General features: G+C 36.8%; 1 protein-coding gene across 1 annotated transcript; it reads left to right on the top strand.

The window, feature by feature from the left end:
* Positions 1-2,537: 2,537 nt before the first annotated feature.
* On the top strand, positions 2,538-14,000 carry LOC133853994 (protein neprosin; the record flags this gene model as incomplete). The annotated part of the gene is made up of 9 exons (XM_062290018.1): positions 2,538-2,570; positions 9,424-9,488; positions 12,244-12,307; positions 12,418-12,504; positions 12,611-12,818; positions 12,935-13,089; positions 13,178-13,231; positions 13,344-13,490; positions 13,629-14,000. Coding segments are annotated over 9 exons (1,185 nt in total), but the record flags the coding sequence as incomplete, so codon positions are not given.
* Between the last annotated feature and the right edge of the window lie 1,445 nt (positions 14,001-15,445).

Here is a 15,445-nt window from a genome sequence, read left to right as displayed (position 1 = left end):
TTGTCAACTTGGATAATAACATCCTCGATGATTCCCCGCGGCTTCTTTATGGATCGATAAGCCAATTACAAGATAATTGGTGTGGGCTTTAATTCCCCCAAACCGAGTTGTAAATTGACCAAGTACAGTAATAGATTCACTCCAGCCCCCAAATCAAGGAGGGCTTTATCAATCTTGTGGTCTCTAATAATACATGAGATAGTGGGAGCACCAGGGTCCTTGAACTTTGTAGGGAGACTGTGCTGAAGGATAGAACTAACCTGCTCAGTGAGAAACACCTTCTTCGGAGTGTTGGCCCTTATTCGTCGCTTTTGAGTACACAGATCTTTGAGGAATTTGGCATAAGCAGGCACTTGTTTGATGGCATCAAGGAGTGGGAGGTTAATTTTTACCTGTTTGAAAACTTCCATCATATCTTGTATTTTCTCTCCTTGTTTCCCGAAGTGAGAAGGCACCTTGAGACGTTCCGGGAATGGGGCCCGAGGCTCATATGGCATCTCAGGAGTGGGAGCAGATGAAGAAGAAGCATCAGTTCTTTCTTGCTTACCCTTTTCCTTCTGCATATTCTATGGGGTGGCTGGTTGCTCATCCTCCTTTTCTTGCACATGATTGTCGACCCTTCTTCCACTTCGCAATGTGGTGATAGCCAACACTTGTTGGTGATCTGAAGTACCGCCTTCTACCATGTAGTGTCCCTTTGGGTTGGCAACCGACTGACTTGGAAGTCTCTCATCTTCCCTCTTGTTGAGTGTATTAGCCATTTGTCCCATCTGCACCTCTAACTTGGCAATGGATTGAACCATGTTCCCATCTGAGCCTCAATTTTGACAATGACTTGAGAGTGAGAGTTCACTATCTGATTCTGAGAGTCCACTTTCTGATTGATCTCGCTCAGAAGTTTCAACATCTGAGCCTGAATGTCAGAATCTAATTGAGGAGATGGTGTAGCCTGAGATTGCTATTGTGGAGGGCGGTATGTGGAAGAAGATTGGTAGGGCTGCCTGTTAGATTGAGCTTGATTGTGCACCCCTGGGACTGAGTTACTTGAAGCTTGAGCCTTCCATGAGAAATTGGGATGATTTCTCCACCCTGGGTTATAAGTATTGGAGTATGGATCATTACCCGAATGTGAAAAAGTTGCATTGACCTGCTCAGTTGAATCATCAGAAAACTTTCCTGCAGTAAGACAATCATTTGTGTGATGCATAGGATTAGAATAAAATGAGCATGGTGCGTGCTGTGTGTACATGTGAACAAAATTAGGAGCAAAACCAGCAACCATCATTTGATCTAATTTCCTAGTGATAGCATCAACTACTTGGGTAGCTACATCTGAAGAATGCCCTATCTCAGAAAGACCTTCGGTCTTTGGTGCTTTAGGTGTAGATGCTCTACGTCTAGTGGATGCATGCTGAATGGAATTATTACTCAAGTTTTCAAACAATGTCCATGCTTCATCCTCACTCTTCATCATGAATGTTCCCCCACAAGATGCATCTACCATTTGTCTATTAGGCTCAATCAAGCCTTTATAGAAACTTTGCACTAGCTACCACTTTGGGACAGCATGGTGTGGGCATGATCTAAGTAGGTCCTTGAGTCTTTCCCAGGTCTCATACAGTTGTTCTCCCTCATATTGGGAGATACTAATGATAACTCTCCTAATATCATTGGTCTTTCCTATGGGAAAATATTTCTTTAGAAATTCTTGTTGTAATTGAGCCCAGAAGTAATGGAGTTTGGTGCTACGGAATGAAACCAATGTTTGGCTCTTTCCTTAAGGGGGAAGGGAAAGAGATGCATCCTTAGAGCGTCCTCGGTTAACCCGCTCAATTTAATGGTAGAACAGATTGCTAGGAATTCACCGAGAAAGTCGTAAGGATTTTCAATACTAAGTCCTAGAAAAGATGATAAACTTTGTATAATGCTACGCTTAATCTCATAGTGAGCTGCCGTAACATCTGGCAGCTGAGACATATGGGAGAAGTGTATGTGCTAGGGAGATTATGATCTCTCAAAGCCATAGGATTATTGTCACCCATAGTCTTAGTGGGGTGCTCTTCTAGCAAATTAGAGTTCCTTACGGATCTAAGTTGTCTAAGAGTGCGTTCGATGTCAAGATCGCAAGAAATTAAAGGCAATGATAGAGAACGACAACCCAACATAAAACAAAAGAAAATAATGGTAAAAACAGAATAAAAAGCCGACAAACGGCCCGTAGATGCGGTACGACTCGTCTTCCCTAGGCATGGATTAGCTACGTCTTTAATAGGATACATACAATCAATGGAAAAGTATAACCCATCTTCGGTTGGTACGAATCGTCTACCTAAATTACACTAAGCTAAAGTGTAGTACGATTCTTCTTCCCTAGGCATGGCCTATCTAATCCTCTTGATCATATGTCAATTAAACCCGTTGTATAATCACCAGTCTCATAATCACAGAAAATAAGAATGATTTGAGTTCAATAAAGGTAAAAAGCTTTCTAAGACAAGAGAAGAATTCTACCAATATTGATTATGAATTGAAGAACAATTCCATTAAAAGATGAAGAACAATATCAAATTGTAGCAATTCTCATAATTATACAACCAACATGCATAAACTAAAATTCTTTAAATTAAAATACAATCAAACCATTATACTTGGATAGGGCTACATCAATACCCTACAAAGATTTTTAACTGCTTATGACGCTGCTGCACTGGCCTCCTGCCATGATTACTTCTCTTCTACTCTTCAAGCTTTCAAGAAGTTTTTCTCTAAATTTGCTCTAGGTAGAAGTGTGTATTTCTTCAATGTTTAGACGCTTATTTATAGAGGTTAGAAGAGGCCTAGAAGCCCTAGAAATCTAATAAAAATCAGAACTTAGTCCCTTAGTCCAAGTAGGAGATTGAAAATTTAATCCAAGTAGGAAAATGATTCCAAATTCGTCCAGATCTGCAGTCTTTTATTGCGGGGCGATTTTTTCATGGTAAACGTCCGAATTAGGAAAAAAATATTTATGACATATTTGTTTTATTTTTTATTAGATTTCTAACAAGACCAATTTCATTGCAATCTAAGATTTGATAAAAAAAAAAAAAAAAAAAAAAAAAAAAAAAAAAAAAAAAAGTTATGATCAAAACACTGAGACATGTGCAGAATGCAAATTTGAATCCAATCCGATTTTGACTCTTATTAAAGAAATTCTGATTTTATCACTCCCTTGATTTGATTAAACTTAACCACTTCATATAAGTCTTCTAAAACAATAAAACAACACAAAATTATACAAATAACAATGCTAAGGAATTAACATATGTAAGTTAAGGGGCTTGAATGTGCAACATTCAATGCTTATCACCCCCGATGGAGGCACCCACCAAAGATCTCCTCTCTCCTTTTGGGAAGCCATCAACTCAGAGTCTCCCCGGTACATGGTGTAATTGGCTAGAGTTTCTTGAGCCTGGGAAACCACCTGCTTGGGGGGAGGGGGGGGGGGGGAAGCCCCTATCATAGACTACGAAATTTCGTCTAAGGCACACCAGTCTAGCTACAGTTAAGGAAAAAATAAAATCACCTTCATTCAACCTCTCCCGTAGTTGTTTGACCAAACCCATCCCATCACTCTCCTGCATGGCAAGCTTCTGCACCGACCGTGGTCCCTCTTGCCATACCGCCACCGAAGCGGGACAACTCCACAGGACATGCCACACATCTTCTGAACAAGCAGAGCAAACAGGGCAGAGTGGATCATGCACAACTGATTTTTTGAACAAAGCAGATTTTGTTGGAAGAATGTTGTGACACAATTTCCAAACAAATCCCTTTAGGACCTCAGGCACCCGTAACCGCCAAATTGCCTGCCATAAATCCTTGTTATCCTGTGAAGTGGATGATTCACCTCGAGCTTGGGCTCGCCGATTCATCTCAAAATGATAACCGTTCTTGACAGAATAGCATTCAGAAGAGGACCCCATCCATATCCGTTTATCTGGGTTCTCCAAGGGGCTAGGAATAATGCTGCATATGGTATTACCTTCACTATTACAAAAGGAGGCACGGATTAGCGATACATTCCACCCCCTCATCACCGGATCTATAAAAGAGCTGACTTTTGCATCCGGCCTCATCCCATTCACTGAAGATTGTACCATATATGAGGTAGGCATAGGGATATAGTGGTCGCCCCATATCCTGATCTGTTCTCCATTACCCACCCGTCATACCAGACCCCTTTCCAGCACTTGCCTCACCTTATAGATGCTCCGCCATGCATAGGAAGGGTTATGGCCCAACTGAGCATTCATGAAATCCACATTCCTGTAATACTTCTCCTTTAGGATAGTTGCCAGAATAGCGAGGTTAAAAACCTCAAGGTCTCAAAAACCCATCCCTCCTGAGTGCTTTGGCATGCCCAACCTCTCCCAACGCATCCATGCAGCCTTGGAAGTATTGTGTTGATGACCCCACCAAACTTGATAGTAGTTGAATTGATTCTCCTGCAAAGTATTTTTGGTAATAGAAACACCCCCATACTATAAGTAGGGATGGCCTGTACCACAGCTTTTATCAGCACCTCCTTCCCTGCTTGGGAGAAGAAACGTTCCTTCCAACCATCGAGCTTTTTTTGGACTTGTCCTAGGATTCCAGCAAAGGTACGGTATTTTGATCTCCCCACCAATGTTGGTAATCCTAGATACTTTCCATACCCTTTTGTGGCTGTGATCCCCACTGAATTACTAATATAATCCTTGAAGGCCCTCATTTGAATTATTACTAAAAAAAATAGCAGTTTTCTCTGCATTGAGTTTTTGTCCTGAGGCTTGTTCATATCTGTTCAATAGCTGCATCATATTGCCCCATTCCTGGAAGTTCGCCTGACAGAAGAGTAAGCTATCATCTGTAAAGAACAGATGGCTGAGCCTAAACCCCCGATAAGAAATTTGGGACACCCGAGAAGTGACCTGCAGCTTCAGCTTGGACCAGCATTGAGCTAAGACCCTCTGCGACAAGAAGGAAGAGGTACGGGGATAAAGGGTCCCCCTGCTTATTCCCTCGAGTAGGCACGATCCGCCCCGACGGAATACCATTTACCAACACCGAATAAGAGACCGTGGTAACACAAGTCATTATGATTGAAATCCATCTTTCATCAAATCCCAACTTTCGCATAACTCCCTCTAGAAATCCCCATTCGACTCTATCATATGCCTTGCTCATGTCTACCTTGATAGCCATGTAGCTTTTCTTCCCCTTCATGCGTGTAGCCATCATATGTAAGGCCTCATACGCCACCAAAACGTTGTCTGAAATCAGTCTCCCAGGAACAAAAGCACTCTGGTGCTTGGAGATGATCCTTGGGAGTGTACCTTTTAACTGGTTGGCTAGGGCTTTGGCCATGATTTTGTACACGACATTGCATAAGCTAATTGGCCAGAATTCATTAACAGAGACAGCCCCTGCAACCTTCGGGATCAAAGCTATATAGGTAGAATTTATATAGGCATCAAAATTACCTGCATTGAGAAAAGCAAGAGCTGCTTCCCGGACCATCTCCCCCACCGAATCTCAGTGGTGCTGGAAAAAGCTGACCCCGAACCCATCCGGACCTGGCGCCTTCAAAGGTTGCATCTGGAATAGAGCTTTATCAATTTCCTCTAGGGTGAATGGTTTGACCAGATCATCATTCATCGCCTATGTCACCCTTGGAATCACCGCAGATAGGCAATCTTCAATTCCCCTTGAACCAGATGAGGAGTACAAGAGCTGGAAATGCTGGACAAAAACCTTCTCTAAATCCACTTGATGTTGCCATTGGCGACGACCCTCATCTGTAACTTTTTCAATAAGATTCCTCCTACGGCGAAAATTGGCCCATGCATGAAAATATTTGGTGTTTCGGTCTCCATGCACGTACCAGTTCCGCTTTGCTCGTTGCTTCCACCTCAGGTCTTCCATTTTCAGCAGTCGATGAATTTCAACTTGCAGCCCCCTTATCGCTTCCACATTCCCCGGATGTTCATTTTGTTGCTACCTTTCCAATTGAGCCGCTAACTGCTTAATCTTGCAACCCCCAGCTCCATATTTCAAATTGCTCCACTTCGTCAGGGCCAGCTTACAAGATTCTAAATTAAGGAGTACATTCCCCAAAGGGTTATCGGGTACCCCACCAATCCTCAAAGAATCCTTGATAATCAGTTTGCACTCCTCATCCAAATTCCAGTTTGCCTCAAATTTGAACAACTTCTGCCTACGGGTATATGGAAGAGGATGTTTGAACCGAAGCCATAACGACATATGATCCAAACTTCAGGTCGCTAGTACTTCCACCTCCACATCCGGGAACTTATCACACCACCCCCGTGTAGCTAGAGCTCTATCCAGCCGTTCCTAGACAAATTCAGCTGAGCCTCTTTTATTACTCCAAGTGTACTTGGAGCCCTTGAAGCCGAGATCCTCCAGCCGACAATCATCCAGAGCAGAACGAAAATTAGCCATCTGGCTCTCACTTCTCATTGCACCTTCTACTTTCTTTGATAGGTTAGTTATCTCATTGAAATCACATATACAGAGCCAGTCCAAAGGAGCTAAAAAGCTTAAATGAGACAACAGCTGCCATGATTCGAACCTAAGAGCTCGATCCAGATTGCCATAGAAGCCAATAAGCTTCCATTGAAACTCATATCCAAACAATTGGATCTTTGCATTGATGTGTCACAAGGAAAAATTCAGAATCTCCACTTAAGGAATATTTTGTATGTAATACATGGAAGGGACGACTTATTATATAAAGTTTTACCGCCATAATTCATGTGTAGTATTCCTTGTGTGAGTGTGAGGATTTCGTAATTGGTTTGAATAAATAAAGTAATTATCATATTGAAGAACCGAACATCATAAGGAATTATATGTGTCATACGGGCCAAGTGGGAGAATGTAAGAAATTACATAAGTGTCATTTATGTCATATTTAATTTGATGTAACGGTTACGGCTTTTAATTACTGTAACGGTAATTATAACAATTGTATTCAATATGATTTAAACGTTTTTTTTTTTATATTCCACATTATGGTTCATGAAAATAACAGTTTTTATGTTAATTATTCTGATTTATTTTCCTTGATGGGAGGAAAATAATCAGCTACTAATTAATGACGAGGGTCCCTAACCTGCCTATATAAAGAGCCATATGCATCCATCTTTTGGCACACTCATAGGCACAGGCCAGAAAATCCCTCAAATAACATTCTTTTGTTCTTCAGATGTTTGTAGAAATGCTTGAGCAAAGATGGCAAGAGGTAAGCCTAGATCCAATCTTTTATTTTCGCTGCGCATGTTAGATTGAGCATGATTAAGTTTATATGTTCTAACATTTTGTGGATTTCTTGGTATTGTGTAATTTATGATGACGATTTTGTCATATTTTTGTTGAAATTCGAGGTCTCCAGAAGACCCCTCTTCGGGTTGCCAAGGCCCTTCGAGAGGGAAACAGAGGTGGGCTTTATTTTATATATATATATATATATATATATATATATATATATATATATCAAGATCAGACTGGACTGGATCTCATATGGGTAATATTTTAATAAATTGGAATTGGTTATATGATTCAGTTTAAGTGTAAACCTTTTACAAACCTATATTTTTTAGTTTGTTAGGTTGTCCAATGGAAACGAAATGCAGGTTCTGGCATTAGCTGCTATCATGTGATTGCTATTTTATGCTATTTTGGTGCTCTGAAATTTTATTTTTGTCTTATTGTTGTGTTGGTATAATATGTATTCCTTGTTCTATATCAGGGAAAGTACAAAGTGTATAATCTTTGTTATGAGATGATGTATGATGCGTCCTTATTTAAAGGAAAGGCGTGTTATAATTTGTTTCTTAATATACTAGGTGGAAAATATAAGTTTACATTCTTTACATCATTTAAATTAAAGATCTTAGTTGTGTTAGGTCATTCTTGTGTTTGCCTCTATGATTAAGCTTGGTAAGGTATTGCATATAGCTCTCAAGCGACTCTTTCAGCTAGTTAGGAAATCATATTTCATATTTGTCGTTGCAAAAAGGCTTAGACTTCCCGTTAGGTGGATCCTACTTAGCGAAATAGACAACAATGTTTAACAAGACAACATTATGGGCATTATGGAAAAAGTTTTATGACATCTGCTTATATTTTAGATATCAAGTTTTTAATTCTTGGGACTTGTTGGATAAAATAGCAGGGCAACTTTAGATTTTTCAGTTCAGGACTTCAAGGTTTCAACTTAGCAGACAAAGACTTGTTTATTTCACCATAAATACCTCCATGGACAACGTGTGGAGCCACAGCTATTCAGAAGCTTTTCATCTCTATTCCTTTAGTTTGAGTTTTATTGCTCCAAGTTTGGACGAACAATGACTATCCTCATTGAGCAGCCAGATCTTGGTACCATTCTTTTCACTTTTTTGTTTTGTTTTTGTTTTTTGTGTTCTTCCTTTGTTTGATCATCATGGGTCTCATTGCATTGGTTCTAAATTCTGATTCTTCTGCAGAAAGATTGTTGTTACCTAGAGAATTTACATCTATTTGAGATAATGAAGGTCATTTCTCTATTATGTAAGGCTAATTTTCTCCATTTTTTTTCTTTTTATGAATCTATACAGCTACAAAAATTGGAGAGGGAATATTATTGGATCATGGGACAGGTGGTTATTGGTGAAACTGCAGTTGTAGGAAACAGAGTTTCATTGATGCATGTAAGTCAATTTCATTCTCTTTTTTGTTCCCATTATTTGATGGAAGGGTTGTTTGGTTATCATTGTTTCAAGCCACCAAATACTTTGAAAACACATTACTAGATTTTCTTTTTATACTTCTTTCATTTGTTTGTTTGTTTAATTTCTAAACAATTATTTCATCAGAACTTCTGGATGAGAAACAATTTAGGATGATATGCATTATGCTAGTAGAGATTAAATTAATGCTCCCATGTTCAAAGCTTAACTGACTGACCTAGTGTTCTCAACGAGTAATTTTCACATTGGCAAGTTGAATACGTCCCACCAATGGGCCATGAACTTATTAACTTATGCAATACAATTTTGCTTATGAGATCTACTTCTTTTAGAATATCTGCTCTCATTCTGAATTTCTGCATTGCAATATGCATGTAAAGATTTAATTACTGCAGTGATGATGGGTGGATCTGAATTTTAATATATATATATATATATATATTTCATTTTTTAGTAGTATTAGTTGCATGTAGAGATTTAATTAATGCAGTGAGGATGGGTGGATCTAAATTTATTAAAAAAATATTATTTTTTTTTTCATTTTTTAATAGTATTAGCGGCCACAATTATTTTAACTATTAGCGGCCACATTTGTGGCCCCTAATACTAGACTATTTTAACCATTAGCGGCCACATACGTGTCTATTAGCGGCGACTCTTGGACTCGGTTAACAAAAAATTGCGACGAGTAAAATTATTTTTAACGGCCACCAAGTTCATCGCTATAAAACAATTATTAGCGGCGAGTCAAAAATGTGGCCGCTAATAGTCTTTAGCATCGGATTATTAGCGGCCACTCTTTAGCGGCCAAATTTGGCTGCTGTTGATCAATAACGGCCAAAATAATATTATTAGTGACCAAATTTGCTGACCGCTAATAAGCAAATTTTTTGTAATGATCTTGAAACAAGGCTTAAAAAATCGATAGCATTAAATAAAAGCATCAAATGATATCAAATGCATGAAAAATGTTTCATGCACAACAAATGTACACACTTTGTACAACATCACTGACATGGAAATGATTTTCACTCCATGAACTACCAAAAAATGCGCGATGCCCCCATGAACTATCAACTCGACCAAAAAAGAGCATTCAATTACCACAGTTACATGTTTTGCCCCTTTCCGTTAGCCTAACTCGTGAAAATACTTAAATACCCTCACTCAATTTCAAAAATAACCTAAATGCCCTCAACTTAAAAAAAAAAAAAAAAAAAAAAAAAAAAAAAAAAAAAAAAAAGAAGAAGAAAGAAAGAAAGAAAGAAGGAAAAAAATAGAGAATGGGTGCTGCCAGAGGGGTGGCTGCCACCCCTTAGGTGGAGGGGGTGGCCTGCAAGCCAGCCCCAGAGGTGGGTCCGGCCACCCCAGAGAAAAACTGGGGCGGTCGTGCGGCCCCCCAGATTGCGGGGTGGCCGAACCCACCTTTGGGGTGGCTCTCACGCCACCCCCTCCACCTAAGGGGGTGGCTGCCACCCCCTATTCTTTCTTTCTTTCTTTTCTTTTTTTTTTTTTTTTATGCTCTTTTTTTAAAAAAAAAAAATATATTAATTTTAATATTTTTTGTTAATAAATTTAAACCAAATTAATAAACCAATTTTTTATTATTATTTTTTTTATCAATTGATGTCATTTTTGTCTTTTAATCAAAATTAACGTCCAAAATCGGCATATTCCGTCCATGTTAACGGGTCTAACTAACGGAATGGGGCAAAATGTGTAAAGTTGATAGTTGGATGCTCTTTTTTGGTCAAGTTGGTGTTCATGGGGGCTTTGTCCATTTTTTGGTAGTTCATCGGGGGAAAAGGTAATTACCCCTAACATTAAAAATGAAAATCATTTCAACGTCAGTGATGTTGTACAAAGTGTGTACATTTGTTGTGCATGAAACATTACTGTAAATTCATTCTTAAATATTGGATGAGATATGATACATTTACAACTTTTGTACAACTCTAACAACTTTTGTCTCCTATAATTCTATAAAATTTATAAAAATACAAATACACCATTAATTTTTTTTTAAAAAAAAAATCCTAAAAAGTAAAAACAAAAATATAGAAAAACAAAAAAAAAAAAAAAAAAAAAAAAAGACCGATGACCCATGCGTGGTCGTGGGTCTGTGTTTTTTTTAAAAAAAAAAAAAAAAAAAAAAAAAAAAAAAAAAAAAAACTTTATTTCTGTTTTTAAATTTTTTATTTTATAAACGGGATATTTTGGTCATTTTTTTTCCTTTCGTTAAGCGTTAACGAAAAATCTTAATGGCCGGAAGGTGATTGAAAGGGGCTGATATATATATCGGACAACTATATTGCAAATTTTGGTAGTTTGAAAGTTACCTTAAAAAATGCGTGGCAATTTAGAAATAAGTGAAGCTTCCTTATAAAACGCTTGTTAAGAAATTTTCAAATGAAATGGAGACAATATATGTATTGTTGGCGCACGTTCATAAATTTGTGTAACAAAGACTTTTCTAACATAAATAGAAACAAATCGATTCATAGAATTGAAGATTGCCACACATATTTGATATTTCCATACGAAGACCCGTTTATTTTTCTGAATTTTCTTTGTTGGTATGTGATGCGTGCTTTCTGATGGATGTATGAAAAATAGGAATGAATGTAGAAATGAAATAGAAAGATGATAGCGAACTCCAATTTATGGCTCGAAACAGACCCCAAGTAAATCCAATTAAGACTGGAATCAAACCACAAAACAAAAGTCTATATTAATTCTTTTCTTTCTCTTCAGTAACAACCTAATGGTCTTTAAATAGAAAAATAATAAGATAAAGCCTAAAGTGATAATACCTAAATTCTAATATTCAAATTCAAATAAATTCTAATCCTAATCCGTTCCAACTCCACCTCTAAACCAGCTACGTCTACTACTCCTAACAAGTCTCTCAACCCCTCTAATCAATATTGAAATATAAACATAGCCTAGAAAGATAAAGATAAACATAATCTAAACATAGCTTAGAAAGATAAAGATAAACATAATCTAACTATCAATCTGCAAGCTTAATCCATGTAACGTGGATTAGCCTCCTAACCCTAAGGAACCGGTTCCTATTAATATGAGAATTTAAATCTAGAATCAAGAGAGAATTAACTACGCGGAGATATTCGTTAATTAGATGATTAATTAGGATCCTTAATTCCGATTTCTTAGGATGATCTCATGGTAGAGTTTTTAAAATTTTCACCATTATTTTAAAATTAAATTATTAAGATTATATATGTTAACTCATATGAAATCAAATGAAATTAATACAATGACTAAAGAAAAAATTAACAATCTTTTAAATATAGTAAAATGATAAATATGATAAATTCACAGTGATTTTTTCAACACATTTATCTATGTATATACACACCTGGGTTCATCTTTTGACATCATCTGTGAGCTAGACAATTGGTACAATGGGTTTGTTTCTTCTAGTAATTCTTGGTGTTACTTTTAGCTGCTGTGGAGTTGATGGAAGAACAAGCATGTTCGATGAGCCAGGAGTCATCAACCCACTTCAGGTACTCAAACATTTATGAAAAATACATGCCCAAACATGTAAAGCTTTGGAGAGTGATTAATGAGGAAACTGTTAATAGATATATCTTTAATTTGTTGTTTTCATGTGCAGTCAGGTGATGTTGGTGAGGTCGATTGTGTGGATATATATAAGCAGCCTGCTTTTGATCATCCTTTGCTCAAGAATCACAAAATTCAGGTAATTAATTGCAAATGTATTTTTATTAATTCTTTCAACATTCTTTTCTTCTGTACTATCATCTCCTCCAGAAAATTGATCATGTTTTACTAAATTATATATGCAGATGCACCCAAGTTTCTCAACAGGAAGGATGACAAGCAAAGTTTTCTCAAAAAGCCAACTTGTGGATATCAGTTGCCCACAAGGAATGGTACCTATACAAAGAACTAAAGTTGATCAGGGCCAAACTCATGATTTGAAGTCTTTCTCAGAATTTCATGGTGGAAGCTTTAACACATTTGCAACTAAGAAATTCCCCAGCGAAAATGCAAGTTTTTTTTTTTTTTTTTCTCTAAATGATAGTCATTGTTTTCTTCAATGCATTATAATATTGATTAAATTATTATATTAAACTGACCGTGACATCAATTTTTGACTTAGTCTTTAGGTCTTTACACAATGGGGGTTGCAACTTACCATGGAGCAAGGGCAAAAATCATGGTTAATAATCCACATGTGGATAACCGCCAATATAGTAAAGCTCAAATATGGGTTCAAAATGGACCCGAAGCTGATACAAACAGCATAGAAGTTGGATGGGCAGTAAGTAATCGATGATTTCATATATATATATATATGAATTTGTTTTCTTTTCCTTTCATTATAGCCGTTATTCTGTATGTATATATAGGTGCATCCTGCTTTATATGGTGACAATCGCACACGTCTTACTGCATATTGGACTGTAAGAAATGATTTTCTTGTTCCAATCCCTTAATTTGTCTTATCTTAACCATGAAAGATATATATATACCCTTAAATGAATCCATTTGAACATGAATGCATGATATCAACAGGCAGATGGCTATAAAAAAACTGGTTGCTACAATGCACTATGTCCAGGTTTTGTACAAGTGCATCCTCAATATTTCCTCGGTGGATCTTTTCCGAACATTTCTGTCTATAATGGACAGCAATACGGTTTTGATCTAGCCATTTCTCAGGTACGTAATGCATGCATGCATCTCTCTCCTAGCCACCTACGTACTTTTGTTGACGTTAACATGCAACTATATATATATATATATATATATATTAAAAAAAATGGAGCTACTTAATATTTGTTTATCTTCGATATATAGGATCAATCAACTGGAAATTGGTGGTTGACACTTGATAGTTACCAATTGGGATATTGGCCCAAAAAGATACTCACTCATTTAGCGACTGGAGCATCTTCTGTTCAATACGGTGGAGCAACTTTTTCTCCGCCTGATGTGCATACTCCAGTACCAATGGGGAATGGTTTTCTTCCTAGCTTTGTACCGAATAGAGCAGGTCTTTTTGAACATATTCAAATAATCAATGCCCAGAACCAAATGGTTGACACCAATTCCGAAATGTTGGGTCCTTTTTATGACGTCGGTGCACAATGTTACCGCTTGGACTTTTTCAGTACTTCTTTTTTGGGGCAAGCCCTCTCCTTTGGAGGTCCTGGAGGTGTTTGTCCTTAATAATTAGCTTCAATAATCTCGTCAATGTAAGATGGGTTCAATAATAAGAAGAAGTATTTTCAGAAATTATTTCTTTTGTTAATTCTTCATTTAATCCAATTGATTTTACCAAAAATATTGCTATATATTCATTGAAAAAATTGTTTAATTTAGGAATATTTTGCACTTGAGGGGAACCAATTAATAATAGTAGTTCCGATCCTATAAATAACCAATAAACCTTTCAAAAAAAAAAATTAAATAATAGCCAATATAAATTCATATTCAAATTATTAGTGCTCTAATTTGATGAATTGGACATGTTTAATTATGCTGATCATTTGACTTTGTCGACTCTATTCACTCAACCAATTAATCCAAGTTCAATGAAAAAGTCAAACCACCCCTACTCGTATTATGGGGTGATCAACAATCCTAAAATGCCTGTAGGAGTCTTTATAAACGCATTAAGCATGGAAGGTTTCTTTATTTCTTTACAATTTTTGGTAGGTTTGTTTATTTCCTTACAATTCAATTAATAGTAAATGTAGTTTTTGCCTTTAAAGTGTTATTATATATAAATTTTCATTCTTGCTGGAAAATTGTAATTTCCCATATACAGATAATCATATTTAAAACAAAACATTATGTTGTGGTCGAGAAATCTTGCCCCAATTAATTTTTGGGAAAAATGATTCACTTACAACTCTTAGAGCACTAGCAGTATATTTCCAACCATTTTTCCTATATTTAAGGAGCAAAACTACATTTTGCTTTCCTATAAAAAAAATACTCCACAATATATAGATTCCCTTACCTTTCTCTATATCAATTAAATATTATTTTTTTTACTCTTATTTTATTCTTTTTCTCTCTTTCGTACTTTTTCTCTTTTCCCTATATTAATCAAATATACTTTTTTTATATTAAAATAATACATAGGGAAGGAATAGTAGACATGTATACATCGAGAATTACTATTTATTTCCAACCCCCTTATCTAAATATAGGGTGTCTGCTGTGGGAGGTTTTTGGATGTTTTTCACGAAATTTTCCCTAAATATAAGAAATGGAACCAATATAGGATAACTGCTGCTAGTACTCTTACACAACTTCCATACAACTTCTTCTCACATTGTCTGGGACCCACATGTATGAGTCTCACACAATGTGAGAGGGAGTTGTGTGGGAGGAGTTGTGTGGAAATCACTTCCCAATCCTTGGAGAGTAATGCTATACATCACCTCTCACATTCCCCTCTCATCTCCCTAAAGTTTATATTGCGTGATCCCCTTAGGGGAGATAAGGGAGTGGTGTATAGCATTAATTAATTCTTGGATCAATTATTGTTAAAAGACAAAATAATAATAATAAGGGGAAAATCATATTTCGTCCCTAAGTTTTTATCTGATTTGGATTTAGTTCTTAGGTTTTCAATTTATAAAATAAGGTCCTTAGGTTTTGTC

The sequence above is a fragment of the Alnus glutinosa genome, chromosome 13 (genome assembly GCF_958979055.1).
Source record: "Alnus glutinosa chromosome 13, dhAlnGlut1.1, whole genome shotgun sequence".
In the NCBI taxonomy this organism is placed as follows: domain Eukaryota; kingdom Viridiplantae; phylum Streptophyta; class Magnoliopsida; order Fagales; family Betulaceae; genus Alnus; species Alnus glutinosa.
The sequence above is the reverse complement of the archived record's forward strand: the minus strand, read 5'-3'. Positions and strand labels throughout refer to the sequence as shown.